Source organism: Scyliorhinus canicula, chromosome 10 (assembly GCF_902713615.1).
Source record: "Scyliorhinus canicula chromosome 10, sScyCan1.1, whole genome shotgun sequence".
NCBI classification, from domain to species: domain Eukaryota; kingdom Metazoa; phylum Chordata; class Chondrichthyes; order Carcharhiniformes; family Scyliorhinidae; genus Scyliorhinus; species Scyliorhinus canicula.
The window spans coordinates 11829787-11854103 of record NC_052155.1 but is presented as its reverse complement, the minus strand read 5'-3'; the positions used below and the strand labels follow the sequence as shown (position 1 = coordinate 11854103).

General features: G+C 45.1%; 1 protein-coding gene across 5 annotated transcripts in view; it reads right to left on the bottom strand.

Moving 5' to 3' along the window:
• Positions 1–24317, bottom strand: part of LOC119972233 (vacuolar protein sorting-associated protein 13B-like) — a 1046946-nt gene that overhangs the window by 783549 nt on the left and 239080 nt on the right. For all 5 annotated transcript variants that reach the window (XR_005462014.1, XM_038808618.1, XM_038808616.1 and 2 more), the window contains exon 16: positions 20303–20427. Coding sequence is in view for 4 of the 5 variants with exons in the window: in XM_038808618.1 (XP_038664546.1) it covers positions 20303–20427 (125 nt within the window). In the remaining variant the exon portion in view is untranslated. The remainder of the gene's footprint in view (positions 1–20302; positions 20428–24317) is intronic.

Below are 24317 nucleotides of genomic sequence, written 5' to 3'. Positions count from 1 at the left end.
CAAATGTCGTCTGACCAGAGCCCTAGACAGCCTCAGAAGTACATCCCTACTCTTGTATTCTAGGCCTCTCGAAATGAATGCTAACATTGCATTTGTCTTTCTAACTGCCGACTGAACCTGCACATTAACCTTAAGAGAATTGTGAACAAGGACTCCCAAGTCCGTTTGTGCATTCAATTTCCCCATTTCAAAAATAATCTATGCCTCTGTTCCTCCTTCCAAAGTGCATAACCTCACACTTTTCCACATTGTATTCCATCTGCCACTTCTTTGCCCACTCTCCTAGCCTGTCCAATCCTTCTGCAGCCCCCCTGCTTCCCCAGTACTACCTGTCCCTGTACATATCTCTATGGATGGCAGAGAGCTGACATTCAGTCTCCGCAAAGTAGTGGCCTTCTTGCCAAGAAGTAACTCCACCCTTTGTCAGCAAGTGTAAAGACAATACAGGGTTGTAATTTGCTCTGTAACCTAATTATGTTCAACAGAAGAGGAAGAAAATTGAGTGTGAATATTACATTGAGACCTTATTCCCAGTGCTAATGTACCAGCAAATAATTTATAGCACGCTGATTATATTCACAGCTGTATACCGGGTTCAAAGGTTTGTGGTAATATTTATCTTTGTTACTGTAATGGAAATATGAAGTGTCAAATAATGATGAAAAAAAGACTGAATCTAAAAAGTGCAGTGTGAAATAATACATTTATTCATGCAGTCTGGCAACCATGTGGCATGAGGTGTTGAGCAATCCTCTTTGGCAATGGCTTTGAAGCTACTGTCTGTCTCTCATTTGTGTGTCTCAGTGGCACAAAATATTTATGTGCATCCAAACGCTTTGACTAAATCTTCACATGATTCAGAACCACATAGCATCAACGCTGTCAGTAGTTATGTTTTCATAAATGCTTCCCAGAGCTCTACTTCTGTGTTTATTGAGAAAAACAGTCAGACATTAATCATTTGAAGTATAGAATCTGCACTTGATAAATCATCTGTCTTGTTGACTAATTATATGTTTCATGCTGTTAAATCTAGTGAATCCAGAATTGGATCTGTGCAGCTTTGCTGATGGTGACATCAATTATAGTAACTGGGAAATGCACAGGCATACTACAAAGGAACGGCAAGGAAATTATTTTAGTCACAGACTTCTTCAGAAGACTCACAACAATAAATTAAATTTATATAGCACCTTTAAAGTAGTAAAATATCACGAAGCTACCTCACAGGTGTATTATCAAACAACATTAACATTGGGAGATATTAGGATAAAAACTCGGTCATGTAGGTTTTGAGGAGAGAGGGGAGGTAGAGAGGGAATTCCAGAGATTACGACATGGGCAGCTGAAGGTACAGCTGTCAGTGTTGCAACAATTAACATAGGGGGTACAGAGAAAGACAGAGATCCTGAAAGACTGTAGAGATGGAGGAGGTTACAGAGTTAGGAAGGGGTGAGGCCACGGAAGGTGTAAACTAGGAAGCTAGATAGAATGTGTTGGAATCGTCAATTCTACAGGTAACAAAGGCATAATCGAGGGATTCAGCAGCTTCTGCATAAAGTCAGCTGAGGACTCCAAATGGTGAAATTTGGAGGGGGCAAACACTTTTCCGTCAGCAATAACAGAGGAAATGTGAAGACCATGTTTGTTCTACATTGCTATGCTTATTGAGTGAAAAGAAATTAGCAATTATGTGGCTAGGCTGGCAGCTAATAGGGATAGGTGGATTGGCCATGCTAATTTGCCCGTAGTGTCCTAAAAAGTAAGGTTAAGGGGGGGGGGTTGTTGGGTTACGGGTATAGGGTGGATACGTGGGTTTGAGTAGGGTGATCATTGCTCGGCGCAACATCGAGGGCCGAAGGGCCTGTTCTGTGCTGTACTGTTCTATGTTCTAACTAAAAGACAAATCTAAGAAACATACAACTAGTTAAAGGGTGGTATTAGGAGGAGTGAAGCTGATTATGGACCTCAAGAGGACTTACCCTTCAAGGGCATGGCTGAGGTACGAATCGACCATGTCATCATGGAAGAGGAGGTAGCCGGGACATTTGAAGGATTGCAAATTGATAAGGAACAGGTATGAGATAGGCTGGCTGTACTGAAGGCACCAGGACCACGAGAGTTGCATCCACAGATACTGAGGGAAGAAAAAGTGGAAATTGCACTGACCGCAATTTTCCAGAACTCCTTCAATACAGTGACGATATACCGGAGGATTGGAGAATTTAAAATATTACACCCTTGTTTAAAAATGGGCGTGAGGCTAAGCAAAGCAATTACAAACTAGTGAATTTAGGCTCAGTAGTGGAAACTGTTTTTAGAAGTGACAATTTGGAACAAAATTACCAGTCACTTGGGCAAATATGGGTTTAAATATGGAGCGCCAGCATGGATTTAAGGGTAACCTGCTGGGTTTTTTGGTTAAGTGGCTCAGAAGATCAATGAGGATAATGCTGTTGATGTGATGTACATAGACTTCCTGAAAGCATTTTACAAAGCACCACAAAACCGGCTGTGTGAGCAACGTTAAAGCTCATGAAAGAAAAGGGAGAATAGCAAAACTGGCTGAGTGACAGGAAACAGAGAGTAGTGGTGAACAGGTGTTTTTTGGACTGGAGGCAGTTTTAAAGTGGGGTTCAGCCTCCTTGATAAATATTTTATATATATATGTATCTTCTTGACTTAGACTTTAGTGAACAGGACACAATTTCAACGTTTGTCGATGGCATGGAATTTGGAAGCATTGCAAACTGAGAAAGATGGAGTTAAACTTCAAGAGGGCACAGGCAGGTTGGTGGAATGGGCAGACAAATGGTCGATGAAATTAATGCAGAGAAACATCATGCGATTCATTTAGGTAGGAGTAACCGGGAGAGGCAAAATAAAGTAAATGCCACAATTTTAGGTGGAGGAGTTAATCGGCATCAAGGTAAATGTTCACAAATCATTGAATGTTGCGAGACAGGTTATAATAATAATCTTTATTGTCACAAGTAGGCTTACATTAACACTGCAATGAAGTTACTGTGAAAAACCCCGAGTCACCACATTCCAGCGCCTGTTTGGGTACACGGAGGGGGAATTCAGAATGTTCAATTCACCTAACAGCACGTCTTTCGGGACTTGTGGGAGGAAACTGGAGCATCCGGAGGAAACCCACGCAGATACGGGGAGAACGTGCAAACTCCGCACAGACAGTGAGCCAAGCGGGAATTGAACCTCGGACCCTGGCACTGTAAAGCCACAGTGCTAGCCATTGTGCTACTGTGCTGCCCACGGTTGTGAGAGTGGTTAATTAAGCATACAGCATTCTGGGCTTTATAAATCAGAGCATTGAGTACAAAAGTAAGCAAGTTCTGGGCCGGAATTCTCCAGCTGTTGCGATTCTCTTTATACGACGGCAGCGCACCCCACCCAATGGTTTCCCAGTAGCTTGGGGTAACTTCAACGGAAAATTCCATTGACAAGCGGTGGGAAGAGAGAATCTCGCCACCAGCGAACCGCACGCCACCAAGAAACAGGTGGCTTGGGGACCGGAAGATCCAGCCCCTGACAAATCTGTGAAAACACTGGTTTAGCCTCAACTGGAGTATTGCGCACAGTTCAGGTCGCCACATTTTAGGAAAGGTGTGAACATAGAACATTACAGCGCAGCACAGGCCCTTCGGCCCTCGATGTTGCATCGACCTGTGAAACCCCTCTAAAGCCCATCTACACTATTCCCTTGTTGTCCATATGAAGATATCAGAGAGAGTGCAGATAAGATTCAGGAGGACAGTGTAAGGGATGTGGAACTTCAGCTGATTGTTGAAGTTGGGGCTGTTCTGTTTGTTAAAGGTTGAGAGGAGATTTGACTGTTCAAAATCATGAGGGGACAGATGGGGAGAAATTGCTCCCACTGGTGGAAGGATCAGGAACTAGAGAGCACAGATTTAAATTTATTGGCAAAGGAAGCGAAGCTGACCTGGGGTACAGAGAATGGTTAGGCTCGAGTGCACCTGAGGGAGATTCAATCGTGACTTTCAAAAGAGAATTGCATCATTACATGAAAATGTGGAGGAATGGCACGCAGTGAATTGCTCTTGCAGAGCTGGCACAGACATTATTAGCTGAGTGACCTCCTTCTGTGCTGCAATGATTCTATGGATGAAAGGGAAGCATTTTTTCTTTACTTAAAAAGCTATCAACACCAATGTGATTAATGTAGAGAAGAACAAACACATTTGTTTTTGTCCACTTCCTTTCAGACTTTGACTGTCCCAAAATGCTTCCAGCCTCGTAAAATACTTTTCACAGAAGCCCTACAATGCAGGAGGAGGCATTTTAGTCCATTGAGACTACACCAATCCTGCAAAAGTGTACCCTACCTAGACCCATTTCCCCACCCTATCCCCGTAATCCCAGTTAAACTGCACATCTTTGGCCACTGAGGGGCAATTTAGCATGGCCAATTCACCAACCTGCACATCCTTGGACTGTGGGAGGAACCCGGAGGAAAGATAGGCAGACACGGGGAGAACATGCAAACTCCACACAGTCACCAAGGCTGGAAACATACCCTGGTCACTGGCGCTGTGAGGCAGCAGCGCTAACCACTGTGCACCCATGCCACACGTGAACACCTGGTCTCTGTCGTTTTGTGGGTAAGATTGGCAGCCTTTTTTCTGGACCATTGTTAGGAATCAAGAAACTAAACAAGACTTGATGGTTATTCTTGCTTGACTCTGATAGAGTTCACTTGCCAACCAATCAGCACCCTTTTCTCCAGTGGTGTGATCATTTGAAATTTGGCATTCTTGCATTTGCCCTGATAGGTACGAGATGAACTCTTTTCAACAATATTCAAATTCAGTACCGCCAAGTGACTGTTTAACAAAGTTAGATATATTAACAACATTTACTCACAGATGGCAAGTGTTGCAAATGGTGGAAGGCTACACCCAAAGCCCCTCAGAGTGCAGAATCATAGAATTTACAGTACAGGAGGCCATTCAGCCCATCAAGTCTGAACCGGCCCTTGGAAAGAACACCCTACCTAAGCCCATACTTCCACCCGATTCCCGTAACCCCACCTAACCGTTTTTTGACACTTAAGGGCAATTTTTAGCACAGCCAATCCACCTAACCTGCACATCCTTGGACTGTGGGAGGAAACCGGAGCACCCGGTGGAAACCCACGCAGGCACAGGGAGAACGGTGTGTACAGAAGGTGTGTACTGGTGCTTGGAGTGGGGGCCCCTATCGGCACACATTCACGCCCGAGCTGCAACTCTTTTCTTTTGCTACACTCACAACCACGAGAACCTTAATCGCTGGCTGGACGTGGCACCATCTGCTCTCATGGTTCATCAAAAGATGTCAACTCTGACAGTGTCGCACTCCCTCAGTGTTCCACTTGATATGCGTCAAGTCCCTGGAGTGTGACTCTGAAGCAAATGTGTTAACAAATGAGTACAGCTAACAATGAATTATGGCTTTGAATCACACGAGGCAAATTCATGCACAGGAACTAATATCCTTGTTTAAATGGCAAATTCAATTTTGAACAAATTGAAGAAAACATTCCAAACTAATGACTTGCAAATTTACCAGATACAATTTCTATGGGAAAGAAATACCCATCTAGAGAATACAAATTCAATTGCGCTTTTGAATAAATAGATAATAGATGATAGTCGCTAATCAGCTAATTGAGAGCTAAGTTTTTCCATGCATTTATTGTGTTGTACGCATAAGGTTTCGCTCCATATTGCTTATAGGGTTGTACCTTTATAATCAATAATCAAGCGCTAAATAGCAGAGCAATGCCAAAACCTGAACTTGGAATGCTGGTCTTAAATTCAATCATCCTCATTCCAGCATCACTAGCTACATTACAACTATTTTTTAGAAATACATTTATAGCACCCAATTCATTTTTCCAATTAATGGCCAATTTAGTATGGCCAATCCACCTATTCTGCACATCTTTGGGTTGTGGGGGGCTAAACGCACGCAAACGCAGAGAGAATGTGCAAACTCCACATGGACAGTGACCCAGAGCCGGGATCGAACCTGGGACCTCGGTGCCGTGAGGCAGCAGTGCTATCCACTGTGCCGCCCTGCTACATTAAAACTATGACTGTACTTCAGGTACTTGATTGGCTGCAAAGCACTTTGGCACGTAATGAGGTCTTCAAAGGGACTATATAAATGCAAGACTTTTTCTTTCTTTTTGATCCTTTCAGCATCTTAATTGGTCCTATACTGAGTTTTTGATACATATCTACAATCACCAAAATATTCTCGCCCCACCTCCACAATATCACTTGCCTCCTCCCCTACCTTGAACCATCTCCTGCTGAAACTTTCATTGGTGCTTTTACAACCTTGAAACCCAACTACTCTAATACTCTCCTGGATACCTTAAATCTTCCACTCTGCATCATCTCAAACTCATCCACATTTTGCCAAAACAAGCCAAGAACACATGCCAATGGAGTTACAAACGAAAGCCCAGAATTCTGTATGCAGAGGGAGCTAAATAGTTTGTCAACACTATTTGCTTTAAGACTTTGAGGTGGTCAGATACATGTCAACAGGATAGACTGATGGGCAGCTTTTTGTTTGCTTATCCAGATTTACAGTCCGACTGTTGAATTTGAATCAGTGAACCTAGCATTGTGAGCCACAGTAATCTCACACAAGTTTAACATTGTGCTATTCAAAACCATGGCATGAGCCATTAAACCATTTAGCCTCAATTTTTAATGAGCAGTCTTTAACAAGTTGCTAATTATACGAGTGGGCCTTTTGTCGCCAGATATAAATTAATAAGTCACACTTTACAAGCAAGCACAGCACATCTGTAGAACTGACGAAGCTGTATAGCTTATTATTTGCTGTATTTTATGTGGACATGCTATTTAGGCAGGAGACAGTTTACACAGACCGTAGAAGCTGGTATAAACAAACTGGTTCTATTTTGATATCTACCCAGAACAAAATTAGAAAACCCCTGGAATTTGAGCGACAAAATTTTGTATCAGGTCTTAACTGGAGCATAAATAATTTCATGAATACTGACCATGTGTGCCAACACAGGTGGTATTCAAATGGGTTTTGCATTCACTTTAAATGAACTTAGATCAATTTCAACAACTGTACTACGTTGTCTCTAAATGCTTACCTACAGACAATGTGAACGAGCTGTCATTATGACTCAATAGAGTCATAAAAATCTCAAGTACATGGATAATTCATTTTGCTTAAACAAACTGAACAAATCAAAGTGCACATTAACTTCAATAATGTACACTGTTCAAGAACACAACTTCCAATTGGTCTTAATTGAATTGCAAAATAAGCACTGTATCATTTAAATGTGTCTTTGATCTCTCGTTTAAAAATAAAAGCCTCGGTTGGAAAGGCAGTTAAACATAAAGCAAACATTTCTGTAATTCTAGGCTTTTAAGAAAATATATTCCTTTTTAAAATTTTTAGATAGGAAGGACAATTGCATCAGGTGGAGAGACTTCAAGGGACTTCTTTTTTTTTACTCATTCACAATTCAAGGTATCAATGTTATCCAGATGGGGCATTTTTAAAAGGGAGTTATAGCTTAATGGTAATACCAGTTATGCAGGTAGAATATCTCTTCCTCTCCCTGCATGGGCCAAAATATGCATGCTGAGATTTATATAATTCAGATGAAGATTGATTCATTTCAGCTGGACTTTTATTTACTTCTATTCACACCCATGTTATTTGCACTGCTACTCTGTTCATTACAGGTTATGAACTGCACTTAATGAACCTTGTCACTTGAGTGGGCAGTCCATTTACTTATTCAAATTATGCAGCTGTTCGAAGAGGGAACATAACGAAAGGAAATAAGAGCCCAACGCTGAAAGAGATTTATGAAGTCACAGTCTAACATTCCACCAGGAGTGTTTTGAATCCCCTCATGCTTTCCTTGCTGCACAAAAGTTACGGTGTGAGTGTGAGTCACATATTTAAACAGAAATATTTCACCTACACACCATTTAATTTTTTTTTTAAATATATCTGGAATGTATAAAAGGAAAAGTATTCCAAACTCTGGGGGAATGAGCATTGGAGTGGAACGAATGAGCAATTATTTAAGAAAGCTAGCACAGAAGTGATGGGCCAAGTGGTCTCCTTCTGATATTCCGAAGCACCTTAACAACTGTCATGCACAATATAATTTTCAGAGACGATAGTTCAAAGCTCCAATTTCATCACCTCCATTAATTTCCATGCAAAATTAACAATTTGAATTTTAAGGAATGATTTTTGCAGAAAAGTATGTCAGTTTCCTATGTAATAAAGGTATGGGTGGCACCATAGCACAGTGGTTAGCATTGTTGCTTCACAGCACCAGGGTCCCGGGTTCGATTCCCAGCTTGGGTCAGACTGTGCGGAGTCTGCGCGTTCTCCCTGTGTCTGCATGGCTTTCCTCAGTGTGCTCCGGTTTCCTCCCACAAGTCCCGAAAGATGTACTGTTAGGTGAATTGGACATTCTGAATTCTCCCTCCAAACAGGCACCGAAATGAGGCGACTAGAGGCTTTTCATAGTAACTTCATTGCAGTGTTAATATAAGCCTACTTGTGACAATAAAGATTATTATTATTCATTTTGCTTCATTCGGTCATACGAGTCATCAAGACAAAAATGGACACCTAGTCAAAGAAACTACAGTGTAGGGTTCCGTCACCTTTATTTCAGAATCAACAGATTGTGGATTCAAGTCCTAATGCAGATATTGAACACACAATCTGGGCTGAAACCTCAGTGAGTACTGAGAGGATGAGTCAGTGTCCTCCAGGCAAGATATTAATCCATGGCCTCATCAATGGAGGCTCTGATGGTTTTGAGAAAACCAACAAAATAAGACAGAGGGGATTTTATTTTTTATGAAACCGTGGCTGGAATTGTCTGACTGTTCATCGGGATCTCACCGATGGCACACTCCCGCAGCGGGTTTTCCAGCAGCAAGGAATGCATTCAATGGGAAACCCCATAGACAACGGCAGGACCAGAAGATCATGCTGCCAACCAATGGCAGGCCGTCCCCACCGCCGCAGAACACGCAAAAAACCCGACCCCTCTTCTGGCATCAACAGCGCTTGCAACATAACAATGGCTATTTTGTTAAACTTCTGAGACATAATGAGGGCAAACGTAATTGCATATTTGTCCTTGACTTCTCACTCAAACCATTTATTTCTGTGATTGAGACAATAGCCTTCTTGCCTCAATAATAATCCGCTGACTATTCGGAAGATGGTAGACACCTTCTTTCACAATTTTTCAAACCTTTGCCCAACAAAAAGTATTTCAGCCAGGTGCCAAACGTTATACAATTGAAAGTTCTAAAATCACAAGATTGTCTGGGGTATTTTACTCTATCTCCTCATGCTTCATTGTTACATTCAGATTTTCTGGAAATGGGTTTCTCTCTTCACACAATGTACGCTTTATCAGACAACCAGATGTACGACAGACCAGGTATGGGTGCCAAACTGCTTTCCTAGAGGATATTAGTGAATCAGTTGGGTTTTTATGATAATCCAGTTTTCATTACCATTTTTCTGATGCCAACCCACAAATGACCAGATTTATTGAATTCCTTTTCACAAGTTGAATTTGAATTCAGGACTCTGGATTGCTCATGTATGAGGAAAGACCCATTATCCTGCACCTTTTCTCCCTTAGAAAGACTGAGGCAGGATAGAATCGAAGGGCGGAATTCTCCGTAAGGCCCGACGCCGTCGTGAAACCTGGAGAGGTTCACGACGGCGTCGGAAGCCTCTCCCGGCCCCCTATTCTCCCCTACCCGGGGGGATAGGCGGGCCGTACCGGGAAACTCGGCAGCCGGGCCTTGTCCCTGGCTTCAAGGCCCGGCACGCCAAGAATTACGCCACGGTGGAGCATAATGATGTCAGCCACGCATGCGCGGATTGGACAGCTCAAACCCGCGCATACGCGGTTGCCGTCTTTCCCCTCAGCCGCCCCGCAAGACGTAGCGGCTTGATCTTGCGGGGCGGTGGAGGAGAATGAGTGCTTCCCCTTGAAACGCCGGCCCGACGATCTGTGGGCACCGATCGCAGGCCAGTCCCCTCCCGAGCACGGTCGTGGTGCTCGATCCCCGATCCGCCCCCCCCTAGGCCCCACACTTACCTGGCGGACCATGTTCACGACAGCAGCAACCAGGTGTGGTTGCTGCAGTCGTGAACAGGTCGGGAACGGCAGGCCGCTCGGCCCATCCGGGTCGGAGAATCGCGGACCACCGTGAAAAACGGCGGCCCGCGTTTCTCCGAGCGGCATGTCGGAAAACCGGAGCGGACCTCCCGCTATTCTTCCACCCATTATGGTTGCGGAGAATCGCGGCACAAGTGTTTAAAACGATGAAATTGGTTAGGAAGGATTGATCCAGCTAAGTATTCCTGCCGTGCAAAGAAGTCAAGGGTTTAGGGCTCATATTGACAGAAGAAAATGGGGTGTGCCAGTAGAAATTTCTATTAAAAGGGTTCAATGGAGTTGATTCTGTGGCCTGGATATTTACAGGGGCAGATGTTCCGGGCATGGTGGGGGATGGGAAAGAAAGCTTTGGAGTGTTAACTCCGTTTTTTTTTTCAAAGCCGATTCCCCATCAAGAAGACAGTCTGATTCACAGGCTTAACTGGCTGCCTGCCCAGCAATGTGTCAGAAAAAACGTAACCCAGGATCAGACGGGTTTTTTAGTTGTTTCAGGTAGAAATCACAAGGGAAGACAGTAGCCATGGGCAGAGCATGGTTGGATGTGGAGGGATGGAAACCAGGGGGAAACGAGAGGTGATCTTGGGAGGGTCCAAGATTGAGGGAAATGATGGGTTAGGAATCAGAAATCATCAAAGCAAAGTGGGAGGAAGAGTTGGGAGAGGATATGGAGGAGGGGTTCTGGTGTGAGGTGCTCTGGAGCGTGAATGCCTCCACCTCATGTGCGAGGTTGGGGCTGATACAGCTGAAGGTGGTATACAGAGCATACCTCACGAAGGCGAGGATGAGCCGATTCTTTGAAGGAGTAGAAGATGTGTGTGAACGTTGCGGGGAGGACCAGCCGGGGTTGGAAACAGGTGCGGAGGCAGATGTTGTCACCTTCGCCTCATTGATTGCCCGAAGGTGGATCCTGATGGTATGGAGAGCAACCTCTCCACCCTGTGCCCTGGCGTGGCGGGGGGACTTGTTGGAATTCTTGACTCTTGAGAAGGTTAACTTTGAACTGACGGGAAGGATGGAGGGGTTCTACAATTCATGGGCATTATTCATCATGCTCTTTCAAGAACTGAATAACATCGAACATTAGTTGGAGGGGGGGTGGGTGGGAGCGTTGAGGGGAGGGGGGCGGTGTGTGTTGATGGTGACTATGAGCGATTCATGATTCCTATTTGTCATTTGTTTATGTGAACATGCGGGCTAATGTTTGGGGTTTGCTGGGAGGATGGGATCATTGTTGTTGATATGGGGATTGATATATTTGTTACTGATTATTGTTTGTTGTTGGTGGGTGTAAATTTGGGAGAAAATGTGAAAAAGGAGAATAAAAAATATTTTTTAAAAGACTCAGAAATCATGGGGGACAACAGGGGTTGGTGATGAGGGGCTTCAATGTTTGAGTGGGGTGGGTGGTGGTGTCTACAGACGTTTGTTTACCTTGTGGGTCTGGAGAAAACACATCTTCCCCTCCTTGCTCACAAGCAGTGCTGTAAATACATTTACCTCATGGGTCGAGGCAGCACAGGCCTTCCCTGTTTTTGTACTTTATCTTACCCTTCCTTCCTTCATTTTCCTAAACCGATTATATTAGCTAACATTTCTCAGTTCTTATGAACGGTGATTAACGTGAAATGTCACTCTCTCCACTGATATTGCCAAACCTGCTGAGTATTTCCAGAATTTTCTATTTTTATTTGTGAAAAATAATTGATGCAGCAGATCTCCCAGAAGTATTCGAGAATAAATCCATTCGTAGAACTCATGTTGGAGCATTTAACAAAACTATGTAACACTCCTATTTGAACACTTTACTTAGTTGTACGAACTGCCAAAAACAAACATCATCACTCAGCTCATTGCAAAACTCATAAAAACTTGCTATTTATTTCATTATTATTTTTTCCTCCTAGTATTTACTGACGGTGAAGATTGAGCAATGCACTATATTGAGGAAAAGATTATTGTACAGGAGAAGCACCATCGTAAACTACAACTAAAGCAATTGTCAAACTTATTTATGTGGCGCTTTTGATGATTTAACAATGTCTCAAAATCACTTGTAGCTAATGAAGAATGTTTTAAGTGTCATCACTAATGTAATGTAGGGAAGGAGGACTTCCGGTAGCGGCAATGAACAGCTGAGCCGCACGTTCGGAGGCTCCCGGAGAAAACGGACTTTGGGGCTTTTTTAAAGGCCCCCAACGGAGCTTGTGAGGCGAATCCCGGCGTGGGAAGAGGCCAGGAGTCGACCTAGAGGTCCCATGGTGGAGACCAGGAGCGGGGCAGGGAGAGAATCAACGGAGAAAACACCCGGGAAAAATCGGGACCCGAAGGACAAAATGGCGGCCGGCGAAAGTTTTGAAGAGTTGAAGAAGTGGGTCGAGATGACTCTGCTGCGCTGCTTCCAGGATCTGAAAGTGGAGCTGCTGGAGTCCATCAAGGTAACCAACAGGGAACTGATGGAGACCCAGACAGCCCAGGGGGCTGCGATCCGGGAGCTGCAGCAGCAAGCCGCCGAGAGGGAGGACGAGGTCGCGGCCGTGGTGGGGAAGGTGGAGGTGCATGAGGCGCTCCATAAAAAATGGCAGTAGCAGTTCGAGGAGTTGGACAACCGGTCGAGGAGGAAGAATTTACGGATCCTGGGCCTCACGGAGGGGCTGGAGGGGTCGGACCTAGCGGCCTATGTGGTGACGATGCTGAACACGTTGATGGGGGCTGGGTCCTTCCAGGGGCCCCTGGAGTTGGAGGAGGCCCGCAGAATTCTGGCTAGGAGGCCCAAGCTGAACGAGCCGCCGCGGGAGGTGTTGGTGAGGTTCCACCGGTTCGTGGATCATGAGTGTGTGCTCCGGTGGGCCAAGAGGGAGCGGAGCAGCAAATAGGAGAACACGGAGGTGCGGATCTTCCAGGACTGGAGTGCGGAGGTGGCGAGGTGGAGGGCCGGGTTTAACCGGACGAAGGCGGTGCTCCACAGTCGGAAGGTGAAATTTGGAATGCTGCAGCCGGCGCGTCTGTGTATCACCTACAAGGATCGGCACCACTATTTTGAGTCCCCGGAGGAGGCGTGGGCCTTCGTGCAAGCCGAGAAACTGGACACAAACTGAGGGTCCCCCGGAGGGGGGATGCTGTAGAATACTGTATTTATTTATACTGTATGTGTGTTTGCGGGGTTTAGGGTATGAGGTGGGGTGGCCGTAGGGTGGGTGGGGTGAGGCCGTACGGGTATTTTCTTTAAGGGTTTTCTAGCAGGAGTTGGGTGGACGGGTTTGGACTGAGGGGTAAACGGGGTGTTTGGGGAGCTGGTGGGGGGGACTGACAATGGGAGTGGCCCTGGAGGAGGTGGGGCCCGGCAGGGCGAAAGCGCGGGCTTTCTGCGGGGTCCCGTGCTGGGAGAGGGAGGGGGCGGGGTCTTCTTCTCCCGCGCAGGAGCGGGGGAGGGTGGACTGGTTGGTGGGCACTTTGGAGGAGGGGCAGTCCCACGTTGGGAGGAGCCGAAAGTAGGGCGGGAGCCGCCGGTGTCAGCAGAAGATAGCTGGCTCACGGGAGTGCTGTAGAGGGGGGGGGTGGGCAAGGGAGGGGGTATGGCTAACCGGCAGGGGAAGGGGGCAGGGAGCCCTCGGATCCGGCTGATAACCTGGAATGTGAGGGGGCTGAATGGGCCGGTCAAGAGGGCCCGAGTAGTTGCGCACCTGAAGGGGCTGAAGGCGGATGTGGCCATGCTCCAGGAGACACACCTGAGAGTGGTGGACCAGGTCCGGCTGAGAAAGGGGTGGGTGGGCCAGGTATTCCACTCAGGGCTGGACGAGAAGAGGAAGGGGGTGGCGATCCTGGTGGGGAAGAAGGTGTCGTTTGAGGCGTTGAAGGTGGTGGCTGACAGTGGCGGGAGGTACGTGATGGTGAGTGGCAAGCTGCAGGGGGAGAGGGTAGTGTTGGTGAATGTTTATGCCCCAAATTGGGACGACGCGGGGTTCATCCGGCGTATGCTGGGCCGCATTCCGGACCTGGAGGTGGGGGGCCTGATCATGGGGGGAGACTTTAACACTGTGCTGGATCCCCCACTAGATCGATCCAAGTCCCGGACGGGTAGGAGGTCGGCGGCGGCTAAGGTGTTGAGGGGATTTATGGACCAGATTGGGGGGGAGAGGGGTGGATCCCTGGAGGTTTGCGAGGCCAAGGGCCAGGGAATACTCGTTTTTCTCCCATGTACATAAGGCCTACTCGAGGATTGACTTTTTTGTCCTGAGCAGGGGGCTGGTGTCGAGGGTGGAGGAAGTGGAATACTCCGCCATTGCCATTTCGGATCATGCCCCGCACTGGATGGACCTCGGGCTGGAGGAAGAGAGGGACCAACGTCCGCTCTGGCGCATGGAGGTGGGGCTGCTGGCAGAGGAGGAGGTGGCCGGGAGGGTCCGGGGGTGTATTGAGAGATACCTCGAGGCCAATGATAACGGGGAGGTTCGGGTGGGGACGGTCTGGGAGGCATTGAAGGCGGTGATGAGGGGGGAATTGATCTCCATCCGAACCCATAGGGAGAGGGGGGGAGCAGAGGGAAAGGGAAAGACTGATAGGGGAGATGGTGCAGGTGGATAGGAGGTATGTAGAGGCCCCAGAGGAGGGATTGCTGGGGGAGAGGCGTAGTCTTCAGGCCAGATTTGACCTACTGACGACTAGAAAGGCGGAAGCCCAGTGGAGGAAAGCACAGGGGGCAGTGTATGAACACGGGGAGAAGGCGAGCAGGATGCTGGCGCACCAGCTCCGGAAGCGAGACGCGGTCAGGGAGATTGGGGGAGTGAGGCTAGTGCCGGGAAGGTGGTGCGGAGGGGGGCAGAGGTCAATGGGGTCTTCAGGGACTTCTATGGGGAACTGTACCGGTCTGAGCCCCCGGTGGAGGAGGGTGGAATGGGCAGGTTGCGTTTCCCGAGGGTGGAAGAGGAGCGGGTGGAGGGACTAGGGGCGTCGATCGAGTTGGAGGAGGTTGTCAAAGGGATCGGGAGCATGCAGTCGGGGAAGGCACCGGGGCCGGACGGGTTTCCGGCGGAATTCTATAAAAAGTATTTGGACCTGTTGGGCCCCCTGTTGGTCCGGACCTTTAACGAGGCATGGGAGGGGGGGGCCTTGCCACCAACTATGTCGCGGGCGCTGATTTCCTTGATCCTGAAGCGGGACAAGGACCCTCTGCAGTGTGGATCATATAGGCCGATTTCGTTGCTGAACGCCGACGCTAAGCTGCTGGCAAAGATCCTGGCCACTAGAATAGAGGATTGTGTGCCGGGGGTCATACATGAAGACCAGACGGGGTTTGTGAAGGGAAGGCAGCTGAACACAAATGTGCAAAGACTCCTCAATGTCATTATGATGCCGGCGGTGGAAGGTGAGGCGGAGATAGTGGTGGCGTTGGACGCGGAGAAGGCCTTCGATAGGGGGGGGTAAGGATTGGGGGGAGGGAGAACTGTGCACATGGGTTTGTGGAGGGTGCTATCTCCCTCTTGTTTGTTTTTTTTTCTTCCTTTTCTTTTTCTTTCTTTGTTGTTGTTTTTCTTTTTGTTTGAAGTTGCTATTGAAGCTGGGGGGGTATTGTTCATGGGGTGTTACCGGGGTTGTATGTTAATAGAGCTAAGATGTTTATATTTTGTATTCTATTTTGCAAAAATTTCAATAAAAATTACTTTAAAAAAAAATGTAATGTAGGGAAACGTGACAAAAGGTTTGCACAATGCAAGACCCCACAAACTGGGATGAGATATTGAAAAACTCTCCTGGTGCATCCCTTTTAGCGACTTTTCTAGAAAATAGAGAAAAGCCCTGTTGTTCTTTCAAAAGTAGTCTGAGGTCTTTTACATCAGTCTGAAAGGTGCTAGCCCCCTGTCGTCCGAAAGATGCTTGCTCTGCCAGAGTAACACTCCCCCTCAGTCCTGTACTGAAGAGGTTCCTTGATGGTGTGGTCAGGTTCTGGAATGGGGTTTGAACCACAACCTTCTGAGTCAGTGGTGAGAGTACGATCACTGAACCAAATCAGACACTTTATAAACTGCAGATAGTATTGCACAGGAAATGTCTACGGTTACACACGCAGGAAGTTTTATACATATTGTTATCGTTATTCTAGTCATTGATCTGCAGTTAAATATATGATCAAAATACCAATCTCGCATACCAAGACATCAAAACATCACGTGTGGTATCAAGTGAATCAACTATTAACCTGAATTAATGCAGTCATGGAGATGCATGCGACTAGCCAAATGTCTATTGTCTTTGGGTAAGGGCACAGATGAACTCAGCTACTAAAGCCTCATTATTAAAAACTAAATAACATGCCAACCCTCACTATCCCTAAACACAATCATCAAGCATGTTACTTGATTAGGGGCTAGTTTAGCCTACTAGGCTAAATCGCTGTTTTTTTAAAGCAGACCAAGCAGGCCAGCAGCACGGTTCGATTCTCGTACCAGCCTCCCCGGACAGGCGCCGGAATGTGGCGACTAGGGGCTTTTCACAGTAACTTCATTGAAGCGTACTTGTGACAATAAGCGATTTTTATTTTTCATTTCATTGATTAGGGAACCCAAAGGCTATGAGAACCAACAGAATCACAGCCCCTTTAAGTTACTATTGTCAAGAGGAGAACAAACTATGAATTAGTAATGTTAAAACAAGAAAAACACATGACTATGAGTTGTAGGATATGAGGTAGTTTACTGGTGAATTTGGCCCCCATAACAACTCATGATGCGAATCTCATTTGCAAACTTCAAAAAAAAAGAAACCCATTTGAATGTGTTGAGAAGTTTATTTTCGTTACGGTTATTGGAATGTACACTGAAGAAAAAAATGGCCAGTACCACTAATCCAAAATGAATTTCAGGGTGCTGAGAGCAACACATTCTTGTGAAGCAACTTGCTTTTACAGCCCTCACCATTCATCTGTATAGTTCATCATGCAAGAATAGCTTCCAGACATGAAATTCTAGTAATCTTTTCATAGTCAACTTTTCATTATCTTGACACTATCAAGATCAAGAGCAAAGCAAATTTTAAAGTCTCAAATGAAAACAGGTGCATAAAAAGTGTACTTCTAAGTCTTTCAATCATCTGTTTTTGCAAAAAAAAAGTCTTTATCTGTGAACTTCAATAATCCAACTGACAAGCGACTTCTTACAGAGCACTATTTTACGCGTTATTGTATAATTGTATTTGTCTCAATTCTCCAATTGCTCCACAACCATCTGGTGAATAAATATCAAACCAACAACTAAGACACCACCAACTGGTGACAAATGTTAACTGCTATCGCTCACAAATGGAATAACAGGAATTATAGCACAGAATAAGGCCATTCTGCCCATCATGCCAGTGCTATTATTCTCCATCCAAAGTCCCTGTCCTATCCAGATACGGAGGAACATAGGGATAATAGTAGGTCATTCAACTCCTGGAATTTGTTTCTCTTTAGATCAGTTAGTTCATGTAATGTCTGTATCTTAACTCCATCTACCTGTCTTGGATCTATAATGCTTAAAGCCCATCCTTGCCTATTATGTACCCAAAGGGATATCCAATATTGATTAATTTATCCATTTCCATTTTAATAAATGGGAAGAAACCCTGTAAACCAAAGAAGGGTACAAATTATTTTCAAATATCAACTTTAACCTTTTCAAATAGTAAAAGGATAATGTGAGAATAATTTTCTGTACATGCCTAATGCTGAATGATGCCGAGCACAAATAACATAATCACATCATTAGAGATTGAAAATTGTATCTACTGCTCTGAAGTGTTTGTGTAGCCTGTATGGGGTGAGAGGAGAGTGCCTGAAATTGTGTTCTTAAAAAGCCTTCATCAGGTCTAACCCATTTTCTTGAGTCCAAAGTGAAGCAATGAATTAGTAAATTAATCAGAGGCTGAGGTTTGTGCTGAAACTTACCAATAATTAAAGAAGTGACAAGAGACAACTACTCATATATGGCCATATCTCTGCAAATATTGCCAAGCTTGTAGAGAACTTATAGATTTGTGCCAAATCAAAAGTCTTTATTTGACACCACAACTAAATAACATGTTTTTAATCCTGGAATAAATCCAGAGAAAATGTAACCAGACTAGCTGTAAACATTTACAAAGTCTGAATACAATTCACTTTTCAGTGAAGCCTTTGGTTTTATAGATTCAAATCTGAGGTTCATTTTACTAAATTTTACCATTAGTTCATACAACTTCCAATTAGAAAAACAAAATTAAGGGTGTGAGTGTGACTGCGTGTGTGGGTGAGGTGTAAGTATTTTGATTCCATTACATTTAAGATACCATACTTTGATTCACATGAAAGCAATCTTTAAATTATAAAAGTTAAGCCAATAATTTACTGCTGTTGCCAATATGAAGCATTACCCTCTAATTAAGGAACGAGCCTTTGGCATAGTGGTTGCATTCCTGCCTGAGTCAACATATGTAGGATCCACCCCTTCAGACAGTGCCAGTAAGCAGAGACTCGAGCTCAGCTACAGTTTTAAATTCGGGATTTGGCATCCAGAGGGATACTGGAGTTCGCTGGGAGAGGGTGGTATTATTCTGGGGTGGTTATAGCTGCAGAAGGTGGATTCATGGCATTCAGCTTGATAATCCTTCCACTACGTAATACTCTTCTTCAAGAGAAGAGGTTGAAGGCGTCTTCATTTAAGAGAAGAGGTTGAAGGTACAAAAACAAACAACTTTCTAACTACCCTTTAGAAGTGCCATTTTCAGGCAGCACAGTGGCGCAGTGGGTGAGCCCTGCTGCCTCATGGCGCCGAGGTCCCAGGTTGGATCCCGGCTCTGGGTCACTGTCCGTGTGGAGTTTGCACATTCTCCCTGTGTTTGTGTGGGTTTCTCCCCCACAACCCAAAGATGTGCAGGCTAGGCGGATTGGCCATGCTAAATTGCCCCTTAATTGGAAAAATGAATTAGGTACACTTAGTTTATTTTTTTGAAAGTGCCAATTTTGGAGCAGTGAGGTTTTGTGGCCTTACAGAGGTCAGCCGCACATAGCTACACCTTCGCAGCAATTAAGTACACATTGTGCATTACATGCATAATGATCCTTTTCTTTTAAGTGTACCTTCTGATATGGTCAACACTAGTGGAGATTCCCTGGTAAAGATATAAACCTGTAACAACTTCTGCTAAAAGTGCCATTATTCAGTGAAAAAAATTACTAGAGTTTTGGGAAACCAATATTTCATTGGAAAACAATTTTTGAAGCTCCACAGATGGCTAAATGGGTAAAACAACTAGCTGTGGTACTCAGCTGGAGAGACCAGGAAATCCCCCAGGTTCAATTACTGATTTGAGCTACGTTAACTCAGCCATATTGGAAGAAGGAGGTTTACAAGTGAGCTCAAGATCACTGTTACCGCTATCCCATTGTTGTCCAGCTGGAAGGTCGATGCACCTGGAGAAAATCAATCTCCCCTCCCAACTTCAAAGATGGAACAGTCTGCAAACACGAGCTGTCAAGTAATAAGCAAAGCAGTGGATACTGCCAGGATTTACCTCAAGTGCTCTACATAAGCCTGAAAATCTCTTCACTCTGAGCAAAACCCGTATGGCTGGAATAGCTCAGCTCCTTAGATCCCATTTCTAAGCTGTCCAAACAGACTAATTGGTCTAAAATTGGTCATGTCAATGGTATTTGTGTTAACATTTCCATTGTCTTCTACACTTCCACAGAGCTACTAAAAATACTCCTAATTAAGAACAGACTTATTTGAAATAGGCACTGGAGGAATGTGGACTATTCATTCACATGAGAACCTTTCAGCATCAACCCTTGTACAAGCATCCCATAAACATTTCAGGCCGCACTTTCAAGTGAATACACAACGTATTTCAAATCATGATTAACGCAGACTTTACAAACTTATTAAAACATAGCAATTTCAACATTTATTCTTTCACTAGTCAACTGTTCAATGTGAAATGCAAGTGAATAGAACAAGGATATCAATGAATGTGACCAATTTGACAGTACAGTGAAATGAACTGCCTCTGGTGTGGACATCAACTCACCAGAATGATGGAAGCCGAAGTAATTTGCCATAGAAAGCTGTGCTGAAAGGAGGGATGACCAGGACACGAGGACAGAATGATCCTTCACTATCCAAGGAGGTCAAGCCTGCCTGGAAACCAAATATCTGCAATAACAAAGCAGAGAGGATCAAAAACTGCACAAGGTTTAATGAAACAGGATGAAACATGTCAACTTCACTTTTCTTTATAATGAACACACACTAAACCCTTGTCCCTATCGTTGCATCATCACCTCGTCTGCCTGACATCTCAAAGTCATGACCCTTCAACAGAGCTTATCATCAAAAATAATCAAGTTTCATTTTTTTTCCTTTTTCTACTATTAATTCAAAATGCAATTGATTTTAATGATCATACAATTCAGCTAATTGCGATTCAGACCAATCCATATGACATCATTTGGGATATAATTCCACCCAAAGTTCTCCAGTTTTTCAAAAGAAAAAACAAATTAAGGACCAGCATCATGGGCTTAGATGCGATGCTCTTTCAGAGGGCCGGTGCAGACTTGATGGGCCAAATGGCCTCCTTCTGCACTGTAGGGATTCTATGGTTCGAAGATAGATCATGTGGGACAAGGCGATAAAATGTACACGTGCCTCAATTAACAAGAGACCAAAATAATTGTTGGTTGTGCTGTCAACACTAACCTTTCAACTAAACAGGATTGAAACCCAAAATTCTTTCAAGAATGCTTTAACAATTTTATTTCTGCAGCCCAGTCAATCAATGGCATTCACTTAATAGAACGTTTCAAAAGTAATTTGAAATTTGTGCTTCAATTACCAGTGATATGTCTACTATCAAGTGCCATCACTTTTGTAATGTTAGAGATAAAGGAAGAAAAGTGTTACTTGACTTCAGCAATTATTGTTTGCTTTGCTTTGATTTCCACTTTGATGTAAATTTGCAAAGTTGTGTGTATGACGTTTCAAAATGTATGCTCAGAAAGCAATATACATTTGTTGTAATTTGAGAAAAAGCAATTAAGACGTGTTCAAGACATTCCAGCTGTACTTTCATAAATTGTATTTCAGGGCATTAACCTTCAGCTGGGACTTATTAAACAATCTAATCATCCAAACGTCGCTTTACTGTAAAATATCAGGTTTCTCATATGGGGAAAAATAATTTTCAAAGAATGTGAACGACTGAAAATAAGAAGGGTCAGTCTTGTTGCTTGAGTGTTAAAATAACCTAATAGCTCAAATGAACTGAAGACACTTTAGTTGTGTACATTAATGAGAGAATGAGGGTGGCACGGTAGTACAGTGGTCAGCACTGTTGCTTCACAGCGCCAGGGATCCGGGTTCGTTCTGCATGTTCTCCCCATGTTTGTGTGGGTTTCGTCCAGGAGCTCTGGTTTCCTCCACAAGTCCCGAAAGACGTTCCTGTTAGGACAGACATTCTGAATTCTCCCTCAATGTACCCAAACAGGCGCCGGAGTGTGATGACTAGGGGCTTTTCACAGTAACTTCATTGCAGTGTTAATGGAAGCCTACTTGTGACAATAATTAAGATTATTATTATTAAGCCAAACAGTTGCAGTTGATTGCTGAATCTCCACAAATGTTTATTAGGAACATGTTAGCAATTACTAACAACTTTTTGATCACATTTTGCAAGTAACAGGCAGATTTTAATTCTTTGGGTGAACTAGGGATGTTTAAATTGAGTTATGTCTTCTAAACCAAAGGAATACAGTAGCAATGATACGGTTATCAGTGCCAAACCTTGCGGTAGCCATTATACCATTTCAAAAGGCCTGGTGCCATCCTTATGGCATTCCATACATACCTTTCCATAATTTGTATAACATCCCAACTAGTCAGAAAAGTAACGGCTACAAATGCCACAATACCATTGATGGTGCAGGCTATCAGTTTAGTATCTATCAGTTTTGCTCACAGTCAAAGATAGAAAATTACTTTCATGAGATAAGCTACAGTAAGGCTCTGTCCTGGAAGTGTTAAGTGGGACAGACAAGGCTGCAGCTGTGGTTGCCCCTGTTACAGGTCTCCACAATATTTAAAGATGGCTTGAAGGCCTCACAGGCACAAAGCCCCCCCCCCCCCACCCCAGGGGTGCACCACGACCTACAACACCTCAGTCCCCTGATCAGACCCAATGCCCGTGAGTGATCCCCCATTTCCCTCAGTGCCCTGGAGCTGCAGGCCGCAAAATGGAAATGGCTACTAACCTCCTCACTTCCCCTCAGCAGCCACTGCGCAAGCTTCCCATTTTTAAAAAGAAGTACACAAAATTACACCCTCGTGATTTCTCGCTGGGGAATTGTGTAATTCCCAGGAGACCGCTGCATTCAACTTCAATCTCGCTAATGAGACTAAAATGAATGCAAATGAGGGTTGATTATATGTTCACCACTGGTTCACGTCCAGGGCCAACCGCAATCTTGGCCTTTCCTATTGTTTACCCTGGGCGTGCTGGGCACAATGCGGTGGTTACATTGCTCCCAGAGTTCGAACTTAACCCACCCCCGCACGTACAAACACCGTTGTCCAGCTTGAGTCTAACTATAGGTTTTACCCAACCACGCACAGTAACATTAAATTAAACCCCACTTAAAATTATACCCAACTTCTAATATTTATCAATACCAATGCAATCCCTCTAAACTATCTTGTTTTCCTAACACAGCATTGTGCAAGCTTAAAATAATGGTCAATAATTACAACCAAGTTGCACATTTTTATGTACATTGTGAGAACATGGTCTCAACAGAACCAACCAGGATTGGTTAAGTTCCTATGATATCCAAAGGATGAAGATTTATAAGCAAATGAAAATTGCATCAACATTATTCCCTTGCACTTTAAAATTAAACGTATTTGAACACCGTTTGGTTTGGATGGTAGCGCATGGCGCTTAAGGAGAGAAGAGAAGGTTAATAGTGGAGTATAAATGCCAGCAAGGAACAGGTTGGGCTAAATGACTGTTTCCATGCTGTGTATCCCATGATTTCTCAAACTTTTGGCCAAGATCAACCGTCAGATCAAGCCCAAGATCAGGGGCGGGATTCTCTCAGCCCCGACGGCAGCACGCGATTCTCCGCAGAGCGAATCGGCGCCAGTGGTCGGCACGGCGCTGATCGCGGGCCGCTCTATGCGGCCGGCCCGCCAATTCTCGGCCCAGGATGGGCCGAGCAGCTGTCGTGGAAACGCTGAGTCCCTTGGCGACATTCTAACCTACTCTCAGCCGGCGGGAACTCAGCATGGAAGGGTCAAGTGGCGGCCTGGGGGGAGAGGGGGGCTCCAACCCTGGGGGGGGGGGGGGGGGGGGGGGTGCTCTGATGTGGCTGGGCCCGCGATCGGGGCCCACCGATCGGCGGGCCGGTCTCTCTGGCTGAGGGACTCATTTCCTACGCACCGGCCCCTGTAGCCCTGTGCCATGTTGCGTCGGTGCTGGCTCGTTGAAGGAGGCGATTGCACATGCGCGCGTTGGCGGCGGCGCCACTGCGCATGAGCGAATCCCCTTGCGCCCAGTTCATGCCGGGATCAGCTGCTGGAGCGGCCTGAACCGCTTGAAGCGGCAGAATTAGTCCTGGGAGCAGCCCACTGGAGCAGCATGAACCGCATGAAGCAGCAGAATTAGTCCTGGGAGCAGCCCGTCCACACCGTCATAAAGCGCGACAGCGTTGACACTCTGCCGCGGGATGAGAGAATCCCGCCCCAGGTGTAATGCCTTTTCTTGTCAGCTTGGATCTAGTTTGTCTCTCTTGTGGGGACCATGAATTGGATACAATTTAAACTGATTTTTGGAGCAAGCAAGGAGATGGATTAAGGGCTTGCTCTGTCCACTCAGTGCACTGGCTTTGTAACTCCAAGAAAGGATTAAAACATGTTTTAAAAACCTACATCATTACAAACTATTGCCAGCAGTTCAGTCTTTTCACTATTCTAGAAATCCTTTTAATATTTTTTTTCTGACCACCAGTGAAACAGTCCGGGACTGCTTTCACAATTGAACTAATGTG